Source organism: Balaenoptera acutorostrata, chromosome 18, assembly GCF_949987535.1.
Source record: "Balaenoptera acutorostrata chromosome 18, mBalAcu1.1, whole genome shotgun sequence".
NCBI lineage: Eukaryota > Metazoa > Chordata > Mammalia > Artiodactyla > Balaenopteridae > Balaenoptera > Balaenoptera acutorostrata.
Window position 1 is genome coordinate 33,575,899 of NC_080081.1, and position 13,679 is coordinate 33,589,577.

A 13,679-nucleotide genomic window follows, 5' to 3' on the forward strand; every position below is an offset into this window, starting at 1 on the left:
ATGATAAAGGTACAACAGAATATCCTTCATCCTTCTAGCTTGAAGAACCAGAAAACAAGAGTTTGGGGCAACTCAGCTGCTCTAAAGTGAGGAGGGAATTCTAGAGACAGCCAGAAAAGGGGCACTCTGAGTTCTGTGGATAATCTCTGCCAGATCTCTGGCTGACCTCTGAACAACACATGTGTAGGACAGACCCAAGCAGTCCTACTAAGGCCAAAAAAACCTAACTGAAATTTGAGCTGCTGCCCAAGAGACAGAGTATCTGAGTATAAACCAGTTAAATTCCTGCTAAAACAAAAGCATCAGCACTGTCAAAATGCAGTCTCCACAACATAACAGTTGCAATGTTAAGATCTAAATTTGCTCCGTGATTTAAATTATCAATTTAAAGTTACTCAGCCTTTGAAGAAACAGGAAAATGTGACCCATCCTTAAAAGAAAAGACAATCAACAGAGACAAACTCTGAGGTGACTCAGATTTTGGAATTAGCAGACAAGGATTTTAAAGCAGAGATTTTAACTATTCTCAGTGGTGTAAAGGAAAATGTGCTTATAATGAATACACAAATAGCAGAGAAATAAAAACTATAATAACCGAATGGAAATCTAGAAGTGAAAAATCTGACTATTAAATTTTACACAAGAAAAACAAAAATGTATGTCCACACAAGAGCCAATGTTCAACTGTTTGTAGCAGCTTCATTTATAATGTCTCCAAAGTGGAAATAACTCACATGCCCATCAACTGGAGAATGAATATATCCATACAATTAAATATTACCCAACAATAAAAGGAACTACTGATACATTAAAAAGAAAGCAGTCTGGCAATTTCTCATAAATTAAATATGGCTGGTGGATGGACAGATGGATAGGTATGTGATTAAGATAAGCATAGTGATATGCTAACGGCAGAAATTAGGTGATGGGTATACTGGTGTTCACTGTAAAATTTTTTCTAGTTACCTATGCTCAAAAACTTTCATAATAAAACAGAAAAAAGATATAGTCTCTAGGGCTGGTGACCAGTTTTGAATATGCTGATTTGGGGATCATAAACTGAGAGGTTACATAAAAGAAAACACACAGGTTATAATCAGTCTACTTATCTTCTGAGATCTTCCTCCAATTTGCCTTACTAGCGTAGTACTCTACCACTCAGAAAAACTTTGCTATCTGCAAACTCGAGATTTTATTTTGTGCTTCCTTTCCAATATAATGTTTACTGTTTGTTTCCCTGCACTCTTTTTTTTTTTAAATTTTATTATTTTTTAAATATTTATTTATTTTGCTGCATCGGGTCTTAGTTGTGGCATGCAGGGTCTTTAGTTGCAGCACGTGGGCTCTTTGTTGCAGCATGTGGGATCTTTTATTTGCAGCATGTGGGATCTAGTTCCCTGACCAGGGATCGAACCTGGGCCCCCTGAATTGCGAGTATGGAGTCTTAGCCACTGGACCACCAGGGAAGTCCCTCCCTGCACTCCTTTTATTTTTTTATATAAATTTATTTATTTTATTTATTTGTGTTGGGTGTTTGTTGCGCGCGGGCTTTCTCTAGTTGCAGCAAGCGGGGGCTACTCTTCATTGCGGTGCATGGGCTTATCATTGTGGTGGCTTCTTCTTGTTGTGGAGCACGGGCTCTAGGCATGCGGGCTTCAGTAGTTGCGGCACGCAGGCTCAGTAGTTGTGGCTCACAGGCTCTAGAGCGCAGGCTCAGTAGTTGTGGCACACGGGCTTAGTTGCTCCGTGGCATGTGGGATCTTCCCAGACCAGGGATCGAACTCGCGTCCCCTGCACTGGCAGATGGATTCTCAACCACTGTGCCACCAGGGAAGCCCCCTGCACTCCTTTTAAAACATAAATTCCATGAGGCCAGAGACCTCTGTTTTGTTCACTGAGGTATCCCACGCACCTAGAACAATGCTTGCCACATAATCAACGTACAGTGAATTATTTATTGAATAAATTTTATTCTCATAATAATGGCCATGTGAGTGAGGCAGATGTTACATATTCTCATCCCTATTTTACAGATGGGGACTGCAGGGAGGGATAGTAAAGACTAAGTTTTTTATTCAAGATCATCACACCATCGTCAAGTTGCAGAGATGAAACTCAAACTAGTATCTCTGAATTCCCCAGATACCAGAACAGTAAATAATTTAACAAAAACCATTTCAAAAAATAACCCCCCACAATATATTGTTAAACAGAATTTCTTTTAATATTAGATATTAACATTTATTCACTATATCCTTATAAAAAGGTCCATGCTGGTGACTTTTCATTTAAAAATTTTCAGTCTATATTTTCTGAGTGTTGGGCAAGTTGACCTGTACTAGGCCCTTGACAGAGCAGAAGAATCTGACTTGAAGGGTGGCTTTAATACAAAAGTAATTCTATTATGTCTAAATCATATTCTCTGAGTTTCTAAGACCTTTTATTATGGAGATAAGGCATTACTTAATTTTCTTTTTTTCCTGAATGTGATTCAGTTCTCTCTTTATATTATTATTAAGTTCAGGAAAAGGTTTAAGACAGAAGATTATATTTTCAGCTGAGAGGTGATAAACCTTTAAGAAGCAAACTTACACATGGAAAGGTTCTGTGATGGCTAATTTTTTATGTCAACTTGGCTAGACTATGGTACCCAAATATTCAGTCAAACATTATTTTACACGCTTCTGTGAAGGCATTTTTTAGATGAGATTAACATTTAAATCAGTAGACTCTGAGTAAAGCAGTTTACCTTCCATAATGTGGTGGGCCTCATCCAATCAGCTGAGGCCTCACTAGAACTAAGACTGACCTCCCCTGAGCAAGAAGGAATTCTGTCAGCAGACTGCCTTTGTATTCAAACTGCAACCCTCCTTTGAATCTCCAAGCCTGCCAGCCTACCCCATTAGATTTTGGATTTGCCAAGCTTCCACAATCACAAGAGCCAATTCCCTAAAATATACGTCTCTCCATATATATTTACATATCCTGTTGGCTTTGTTTCTCTGGAGAACCCTAACACAAGTTCACAAACAAAACTGCTTCTGTGTTCAAGAGGTATTCATGCACTAAAAACACTCAGGAACTCTATGAGTGAAACCAGTGTTAATTTTCTATGCTTTCTATACTAAAGGTGTTAGTAAGGTTGAAACAAACTAAAATCTGGGATACAATGCCATTACTGACCCTTGAGAGTAGAAAGACTTGCTTTACCACACAGTAAAAATATGTCACATACTAACGATAATTTTAGAGATCCAAGCCTTTTTTTTTTTTTGGTCCAAAGAATCCTTTGTTCAGGAGAAAGTACTCTTAGAATCCCCAAATGTCAAAAGTGACTAAAATAGAGGTGGTTTGATAGAAACAAGGATAGAAGGCTCCTCCAGTCCTCCCTCTAAAAAATAAGAAGTCCTTGGTCTTCCCTGGTGGCGCAGTGGTTGAGAATCTGCCTGCCGATGCAGGGGACACGGGTTCGAGCCCTGGTCTGGGAAGATCCCACATGTCGCGGAGCAACTGGGCCCGTGAGCCACAATTACTGAGCCTGCGCGTCTGGAGCCTGTGCTCCGCAACAAGAGAGGCCGTGATAGTGAGAGGCCCGCGCACCGCGATGAAGAGTGGCCCTCGCTTGCCGCAACTAGAGAAAGCCCTCGCACAGAAATGAAGACCCAACACAGCCAAAAATAAATAAATACATAAATTAAAAAAATAAGAAGTCCTTGAGGGATGCTGACGTAGGTGCTGCAGAACTAAGCCTGAAAACTTATCTGTCCTGTCCCTAACGAACCCTGTGCCACACCACCACCGCTGCTGCCACCACCATCACCACCCTGGGCATTCTACAGAGACAATGGAGATTAAATGATTTGCCCAAGGCTGCAAAATTAGTTAGTAGCCAAACTGAGGTCTTCTTTGTCCTTTACTATTTTGACTTTAGATGCAAATTTTTTAAAAGTTAAGAGCTATTTTTCTAAATGTGCAAAACAGTTTACCTGCACAATGTGGCAGGTTAGCAGCAGGAAAAAACCACCATACTAGACCCCTGTGGTAGGGTTCACATCAGCACATCAGCCTCTCTGGCATCGCTCCTGATGACTTCAATGCTCCTGTGAGCAGAAAGAAGGGGAGTTTTCATTTGCCTGTAATACTGGCTCTATATTAATGACCGAAGTAGATTCTGTCCAGCACTAACAGTGCAGCAAATCTGAGCATCAAAATATAAATTAAATCATAATTGTTTATTTATGGACAACAGATCTTTGGTAAAAGTTGCCCTTGAAATAGGACACAAAATAGTTATTTATAGGCAGCCTTGCTAAAAATCACATTTTTACTTTGAAACAGAAATGTGGGCAATTCAATGAAGTAAATGGACAAATAGTATTATTTTCTTCATTTGACAGAGCAGGAAACACTGAATGACTTGTTCAAGGTCACACAAAGAATGAGTGTCCAGATATCATCTAAGGTATAACTCCAACCTACTAGAACCTGAACTCCGGAAGGGCAGACACTGTCTCTCTTGTACTCACTGCTGCCAGCACCTAGCACAGCACCAGGCATCACTGGGATGGATGCTGATATTAGTGCATGTGCTCTGAACAGGTATTAGGAGAGCTAACTGTATTCGATGAAGAGGCAAAATGACTGATAAATGCACAGGGGCTCCCTTTCTTATCACCAACGAGGCGGATCTGTAATGAAGAACTGAGAATGAAATGAGTTACAACAACAAAACACTCAGCCGGGGATTACGGTCAATATCATGGACGTACCCTGCCAAAATGAGATGGCTATTTCCAGTCTCACCTCCTTCCCACTACTTATGAAAAATCACAGCAGTCAGCACCCCCGAGTTCCATTTTTCTTTCACTGACTTTTATATTCCCTATCACAGATCTTAAGGACCTCTTGAAGCCTCTTTACACCAGGGATCAAAATTATACAAACCTCGGTCAGTTGTTTCAGTTGACCCTTGTTTTCACTTAATTCTTCTGCCAGATCTTTCTTTTTCACTTGTAGTTCAGAGATTTCCTTTCTTAATGGATTCACTAGCTCATGGAACCGAATCTTTAAAAAAAAAAAAAATCAAATTAATAAGCAGTCTCGAAACCCAAACTACAATTAAAATTGGCTAATTAATAGCACTCTCAATTATCAGTAATACATGGAAAAGTATTAAGATAATAAAGGAAAGTGTTAAGGAGTTTCAGATTATATGCCTGTACACTAAAGTTTTGTTTGTACAAAACTGATACGAGACAGTCTTTAATTGTCCTTGACCACTAATACTTCATTAAGTCTTAATGTTCAATTAAGTCCCTTCAAGGCCCAGATTATCTATAACTCCCCGCCTGTGACACAGTCTCTTTTTCCTCTCTTCTATCCGTACTCCATTTTCTCCTTACTCCTCACCTCCCACTACTGCTCACTCCACACTATCCGCTTGTTATTTCCTCAGCACATCAAGCATTCGAGAGTTTTGCTCTTGCTGTTTCCTCTGACAGAAAAGCTCTTCTCACATATAAATGTACGGCTCATGCTTTCACTCCCTTCAGGTCTCTGACCAGACATCACCCTACCAGTAAAACCCTCCCTGACTTCCCTAACCAGATTTTTTTTGGGGGGCCGCGCCACCTGTGGGATCTTAGTTCCCCGACCAGGGATCGAACCCGGTCCCTTGGCAGTGACAGCACGGAGTCCTAACCCCTGGACCGCCAGGGAAGTCCCTCCCCTATGCTGATTAAAATAGCATCCTCACTCTTCATTCCTGCTCTTTTCTCCATAGCATTTATGACAAACGTTCTACATATTTTAATTTATTGTGTGTGTTGCTTCATTGGAATGTAAGCTCTGTGAGGACAGGAATTTTTGTCTGGTTTGTGCACTGCTCTATCTCCCATGCCTAAATATAAGAAAAAGCCTACACCCTAGGTTCTTGGTGAAGTCTACTTACTACCACCGCTGTGGAAGGGATAATCAGGATGAATCAGGAGGTATTTTCATGTCACTGTTCCATTCAGTTCAGACCTCTCTTCCCACTCGTAATTCTCTTAGGGGAATTTGCCTGCCCTAACTTAGTAAAGTGTTCCAGCAAACAAGCTCCTACAAAACTAAGCTATCAGCAAATTAGGAGAGGGCAATTAGGGACTATTTATTGTATAGGCATACAATCTGAAACTCCTTAATGTATTGCTGTATTGCAGGAGTACCATATTTGGTAAGAGGCAAGTCCTAAGGCTAGTACTTGACACAATGAACCTGTGTATAATTGACTAGTTAGGACGGTACTGTCTGAAAACAAAAGATAAGACAAGGAACATTAACAGATCAGAGAACAAAAATATGTATGCCTGCCACTCATGGGATACTTTCCATCTACAATGGATAAAGCCTCAATGACAGCACTTGAGATATTTAATTGGTTTTGGACAGTACTTTGGGCAGAAGAATTATGTTCAAGCTACGTTAAATAAAACGCTGGACAAAAAACAGTACTCCATTTTGTAGGAAATCATTAATCTGGAAGCCTTATCTAAATGAGAACCAAGAGTAGCAACCACTACAGCAAAAAGAATTGATAATATTTATTATGTGTTTACGATGTTCTAAGCACTGTGTTAAGCATTTTACACACAAATTCACAGTTAATCTTCACAATTACCTCAATAGAAAGTTGCTGTTATTATTATTCTTTTTTAATTGAAGCACAGTGGATTTACAATGTTGTGTTAGTTTCCACTATACAGCAAGGTGATTCAGTTATACATATAAATATATATACATATTCTTTTTCAGATTCTTTTTCATCATAGATTATGACAAGCTATTGAATAAAAGGCACTGTTATTATTATTAACCCTTTTACAGATGAAAAAAATACAAGCCTCTTAGGGTGAAATGACCTCTATATATCACAAACTTGCAGTTTGTGTGAGATGCGTGCTCCTGGGAACCCTGGTCCCACCCTGTCACTCTGAGACCCTTTCAGGAAATCCATGTGACCAAAACTATCTTCCTAGTGATGCTAAGATTTTTTGCCTGTTTTACTCTTAATCTTATGCCCGTTAAGTGTCTGCCGGTGGCTATATGATGTGTGAGGATATCATCGCCCTTAAGGCTAATGAAGTGTGTACTTGTGTATTCCTGTGTTGTAAAAATTTCTCAGTTTTAATTTCAAATATGGTAAACATTAACAGATATAGTCTATATAAGCAAAATCTCTTTGGGGTCCTCAGTAATTTTTAGAGTGTAAATGGATGCTGATATCAGAAAGATTTGAGAACACTGCCATAGATCAATCCTTTGTACAGACTTGTGTAACCAACACTGCAGTTGAGATCCTGACCTAGATCTGTAACGATCTCCCTCATGCTGTCCCTTTATAATCACACCACTCCCCTCTACTCTAACGTCCCTAACCCCTGGCAACCACTGATCTGTTATCTCTATAATTTTTCATTTGAGAACATTATAAACTGCCACAGTTTATGATAAAATAATTCATTTCTATGGATTATCCAGCCATTAACTTTAGAGCCCTATTTATTGCTTGACTTTGGAGGTCAATGGCCAAGACCCTTTAAAATTTGGTGATCTGAACACCATTCACTCACTACCTTCAGATCAGAGCCACAGAGCCATAAAATAATTTATCAATTAGGTACTTCAAAAGTTATGGCTACTATAGAAATGGCAAATTTTAGTCTGGAAATATATGCTTTTTTTTTTTTTTTTTTTAATGATACAAGACACTTACAGACACATATTCAGGAATTGAAAGCTGATCTTCCGGAAGACCTTTTAGTTTCATATATTGGTCTTCTGTCAACTCAAAGTCACGCAGGTTTCGACGAATATCTCCAGCTTTCTCTCTCAGCTGACGGTTTGTCTCTTCTAGTTGTTTCTGTCTCAATAAAATAGTTTCCATTTCTTGTTTCATTAGTTCTTGATATTTTCTACATTAGGAGAGAATGTATAGCAAGCTTAAAAAAATCACTGAGATCTAATTTTCTCAAAGTTCCTTTTTTATAGTAACATAAAATTAAGAAATGAGAAGCTTAATAGTATTTTTGGCTCCAGCTAAATGCTGACTTAACCAGTTAAACACGAAATGACAATGCTATACTAATTACTGAATGTGCAGCCACATAAATTATTAAATAGAAAATGAATGTTCTTAATAACGTTTAAAATTCAAATTATAAAATTATACATGCCTTCTCCTTAAGGTGTAAATCTTATATATCTGCTTTGGACCCTACTCATTAAAGTAATTTTCATTTGTCTTTATCCAGGTACTTCAAGGTATACCTCTTTAAGATGGCAACACTGAACCACCACAATGTATTCATTCAACCAATGAGGTAACGAAAACAGTAATCCACACATAATCAATCACCTTTCTCAAGGAATACATGTAGTACACATTGTTAGTTGCCGACCCCAAAATTCTGAGCAGGAAGAGACCATCTGATTTTTTCCCTCTCCTACTGTGTCACTCCCATCAACATACAAACATGCTGTTATTCGTCCTGTCTTAAAATAAATGAACAAACAAGCCCTCACAATTTTTGACCCCATTTCACTGCCCCTTTTGTTTCTCAAAAGTTTTCTGTATGCACTCTCTTCAATGCCTTTCCTCTTAAACCCAAGCCAGTCAGGTGTGGTAACATTCAGATTGCTAATGATCAGTTCTCAGTTCTTTCCATCCCTATCAATAGCACTTGAGACATCTGATCTCTCCCTCCTTATACACTTTCTTCATCTGGCTTCCCAGACACCATATTTTTTTTCCTCTTCATTCTTCTCCTATTTTCTTGGTGGCACGTTCTCAGTCTTATTATCTAAGTTTGTCTTAATGTTGGAGTACTCAGTCCTCTCCTCTGTCTGTGTTCACTCCCTTGAGGAATTAATCCAGTCTCGTGACTTAAATACCATCTATATCCTAATGACTCCAGATTTATATCTCTAGATCAGACTCCTCATACACCTCCACGTGGATTTCTAATATGACAACTCTAACTTAACATGTTCCAAACTGAACTCCTGCTCTTCTCTCACAAACCTATTCCGCTATGGTTTCACCATCTTTACTTTTTTTTTTTTTGAATTTTGAATTTTATTTATTTATTTTTTATACAGCAGGTTCTTATTAGTTATCTATTTTACACATATTAATGTGTGTATGTCAATCCCAATCTCCCAGTTCATCACACACCCCCCCAACCATCTTTAGTTGACAGCAATTTCATCCCTTCATTTATTCAGGCCAAAAATGTTGGTACAATCCTTGATTCCTCTTTCTCTCCTAAACCCCACATCTAATCCATTAGGACATCCTATCAACTCTACCTTCAAAATATATTCAGAATCCAACCACTTTTTACCACTGTCAGCTATCAAGAGAATTACTGCAATAGTCTCCTACCGCCCTCTCCACTTCATTTAATTTGATCAATGCCTAAAGAATGAGAGTATAAGTCCTATTATCCAATGCAGTGGTTTTCAAAGTGTTATCCCCAAACCAGTAGCAGCATTAGCATCATCTGGGAACTTGGTAGAAATGCAAATTCTCAGGGCCCAACTCAAATCAGAATCTGAGGGTGGGACCCAACAATCTTTTTTCACAAGCCCTGCAGGTGGTTCTGATGCATGCTAAAATTTGAGAACCACTGATCTAATGTGATAGTAGCTGATAATTGGTCAGCTAATTTTTTAAAATATCAGTTAAAGAGTAAGATCTTATAGGGGCTTCCCTGGTGGCGCAGTGGTTGAGAATCTGCCTGCCAATGCAGGGGACACAGGTTCGAGCCCTGGTCTGGGAAAATCCCACATGCCGCAGAGCAGCTGGGCCCGTGAGCCACAACTACTGAGCCTGCGCGTCTGGAGCCTGTGCTCCACAACAAGAGAGGCTGCGATAGTGAGAGGCCCGCGCACCACGATGAAGAGTGGCCCCAGCTTGCTGCAACTAGAGAAAAGCCCTAGCACAGAAACGAAGACCCAACACAGCCAAAAATAAAAAAATAATAATAAAATAAAAAAAAAAAAAAAGTGAGATCTTATAAAGGGAAAATATACCTACTTTACACATTTACAGCTAATTAAAATATAGAAATAAACATTCATTGGCAACATTTTTTACATAGGGTCCAGATTTTTTGTAATATGGAGATATGCTTTGTTTTTCTGTAAATCATTTTTCATGATTTCCAAGTTTGATTTCTTTACAATGGCAGGAGACCTTTTTAAAAGACACTTGGGAAATCTGAGGATACTTTTTATGGATTTGATTTTTGCCCCTAATCTCTAAACACCTCTTGCTTACACTTAATTTGATGATTTTTTAGTCACTCACTTTAATTGAATCTTTCCAAAGAATTCATTATAGTTTGCAAAGAAATGACATATGTTTTTTGTACTCATTTTTAAATATAATTTTAATTAAGTGTAAGTATGATTATATAAGTATAATAAGTATGATTGGCATAGGCATATTTGAGAGTAAACACAACAGACTCTGGATAATCACACAACTGAGCTGGAGAAAGTATGTAGGCAAACAAAAGGTACATTAACCCAGGAGAATTCAATGGGCCATAAGAATATATCAGTATGTTCTACAGAGCAAATGAAGAAAGGTTAATCCAGACAGCCAGTTAAGTGGTGGTGAGTTTAGAGAGCTTCCATTGTCATTTATGGTTCACTTACACTGGCAATATTTGTTGAATAAATGTTGAATTCTGGCTTTTTGTATTTTGTGTACGTATCAAGTAGTTTTTTTGTCAGTCTGGATGTAAAAATTATTACCGTCTTTGATTTAAGATTTCTCTATTTTAGCTTACCATCACATGCATGAATAGGTAATGACATAACTAACTGCTAGATAGGTATTGCTGCTTTTTAAAACTTTTACCTGGCATCCTTTTGTTGAAAAGTCAATTGGTTGTCTAATCTCAATGATAGTAGCTGCTTCTGGTGAAGTGCATCATTAAGCTTCTCTTCCAATTCTTCAATCTTAAAAAAGAGGAAAAGGTAAATTATACGGTCAGTTTGCAAATTTATCGTTTAATGAAACCTTCTGTTTGTTCATACAAATGGTTGTTAAACTATGCTTTGAATCTGCTGCCTTATAAATGTTTTTTTGCCAGGCTGTCATTAAGATCATTTTTTCCCGTTAACCTAATCTAAGTGAAAAACCCTTTGCCAACTGGAATTTTTATGCTGGTGCCTCACCCAGGTAATTATTTCCTGGCCAGACCCTGCATATATACCTCAGATCCATCTGTAATCTCTGCCTACTATACATCTTCAATTGACTACATGGGTGATGCTATAAAGGTCCAAAATGCACCTAGTCAACAACCTCACCTATCTTATATTCCTTGCATCTCCCTGGTCTCCAAAGCAAAAAAATCTGAGTCAGGCATATTTGATATATCTCCTCCATTGCTTATTCTGATCTGACATCATTGTTTTTATTGTTGAGTTCATTCCATAAAAAGCTGTCAAAACTATACCATCCTCTTTAATACCCATTGACAAGTCTTCAGTTAGACCCCTGTCATCTCTCACCTGGATTATTATAATGGTTTCCTAACTGGTTTCCCTGCCTTCAGTTTTGCCAATCTCCAAAACTATCTTCCTTTATCTTATCTTTTAAAAATGCTATCAAAAATTTATTTCCCCACTTTTAAATGCTTCAGAGGATCCTCACTGTCTTCAGAATAAATTTCAAACTTCATGGCATACGAGTCCTTCTTGATCTGGCCCTTACCTACCATGTCTCTCGTCACTAGCTTAAAAGAAAACTCTGTTCCAGCAAAAGTAAGTGCTTGCCATTCCCCCAATATGCTGTGCTCCTTCTTAAGCCTCCATGCACCTGAGTTCACTCTTAGACTATTTAAAAAATTCTTTACTCTTTCCCTTTCAACCCAGGCAATTCTTGTTCACCTTTTAAAATATGCAGATTAACTTAACAGTCAGTCCTTAATATATTCAAGTGAATTCCTCTCGCATCATCAAATTCTCCTTCTCTACTGAACTATTCCTGTCATTAAACAAACATGTTTTTGCCTCCCATTAAAAAACCCAACAAACCACACTCCCTTGATCCCACCACTTCCTCTGCTACAGTACCATTTTCTCTGCTCACCATCGGAGCAAAACTTCCATACGGTTTTTGTCCCACACTATTCCAGTAACAATTCTTGTTAAAGTTATGAATCCCATCCATCATGCCCAGTCCCATGGTTATTTCTGCCTATTTATCTTACTTGACAGCATGATTTGGCAGAGCTGACCACTCCATCCTCTTTCACCGTACGTGATACTCCTCCTGGTTTTCCTCCTTAACTCACTGGACCCTCTTAAGGTTCTCAGGTTCCCTTGCTGGATTTTCTTCCTTTAACCCATTTCTAATGTTTGACTACTCCTTGACTTGGTTTGGGGTCCTCTACTCTCCCAGCTAATGCCATCAAATCCCATAGCTTTAAGTGGCACCTACATGCCGATGTATATTACGTGTGTGTGCACACACACACACACACACACACACACACCCACCCACTCCCTGGTCATGGACTGCCCTCTAAAGTCAGAGCGACAATTCCATTTAGGAGTCTAATGGGCGGGCATTTAAAGTTTAACATATTCAAAACAGAACTTAAACTTTATCTCCTATATCAGTTTTCTCCCAGCCTTCTATTTCTCAGTAAACGGCTCCAGGAGATGAAGCCAAAAAGTTAGGAGTCTTACGTAAGGCAACAGCCTAATACTGTCTTCCTCTTCTACCTTATCTGCTCTTAGTCTATTACTTCACTGACATTTTGAAAATAAAAATCAGGACATGTCACTCCAGCCTCCTAAAGTCTGCAAATGGCTTCTCTAATACATAATCTAAAGCAAGGGTTAATATACCATGGTGATGGGCCAAATCCAGCCCATGTCCTGTTCCTGATTAGCCCACGAGCCAAGAATAGGTTTTACATTTATAAAGTTGCTAAAAGAAAAAAAAAAAAAAAAAAAAAGGACGAATATGTGATAGACCACACGTGGCCTGCAAAGCATAAAATATTTACTGTCTGGCCCAGGCCTTTACAGAGAAAGTTTGCTGACTCCCTATCCAAAGCAGAAAACTCCCACTGCTGAGCAATGCCACGTCACATGATCCTGACGATATCTTGTTTAATTGTTGTTTGATCATGTCTCTCACTTGAATGTGATCTCCAGAAAAAAGGGACTCTGTCATATTTACTGCTATATTCCTGGCAACATGTCTCAATAAACGTCTTAAATCAACAAAAGATAACCACATTCCTCATAATTACTATTTCACAAATCAAGAAAACTGTTACCACAAGGAGAAACTTCCGCTTTTTTCAGGATTAGAACTTTTACAATTTTAACTGACTTTTAGATTAAGTCCCTCAACTCAGAGACAGTCAAGCTAAGGAGATTCACTCCTCCATTTCCAAGCAATAAAGAATCCACAGATCTCCAATGAGAGATAAACAAAGAGAGACTTTGGCATTTAAAAACTGACAGGCAAGAAGAATGAGGAGGAAAGGAATAAGGAGGTGGAATAAGGAAAGCGATTTAGGCAGCAATAAGTGGGGATAAAAGTGCAAAGCTAACAGTCCTCTAAGATTAGGGAGTTTGGCCTGAGCCGCTTGCCTTCCAAGCGC

At 38.7% G+C, this 13,679-nt stretch overlaps 1 protein-coding gene across 3 annotated transcripts in view; it reads right to left on the bottom strand.

Annotated features, from left to right (window-relative positions):
* PIBF1 (progesterone immunomodulatory binding factor 1) overlaps nucleotides 1–13,679 on the bottom strand; it is a 201,945-nt gene that overhangs the window by 182,364 nt on the left and 5,902 nt on the right. For all 3 annotated transcript variants that reach the window (XM_007186202.2, XM_007186203.2, XM_007186201.2), the window contains exons 3-5: nucleotides 10,910–11,010; nucleotides 7,754–7,952; nucleotides 4,945–5,064 (exon numbers count right to left, since the gene is read on the bottom strand). In XM_007186202.2, the coding sequence (XP_007186264.2) occupies nucleotides 4,945–5,064; nucleotides 7,754–7,952; nucleotides 10,910–11,010 (420 nt within the window). The remainder of the gene's footprint in view (nucleotides 1–4,944; nucleotides 5,065–7,753; nucleotides 7,953–10,909; nucleotides 11,011–13,679) is intronic.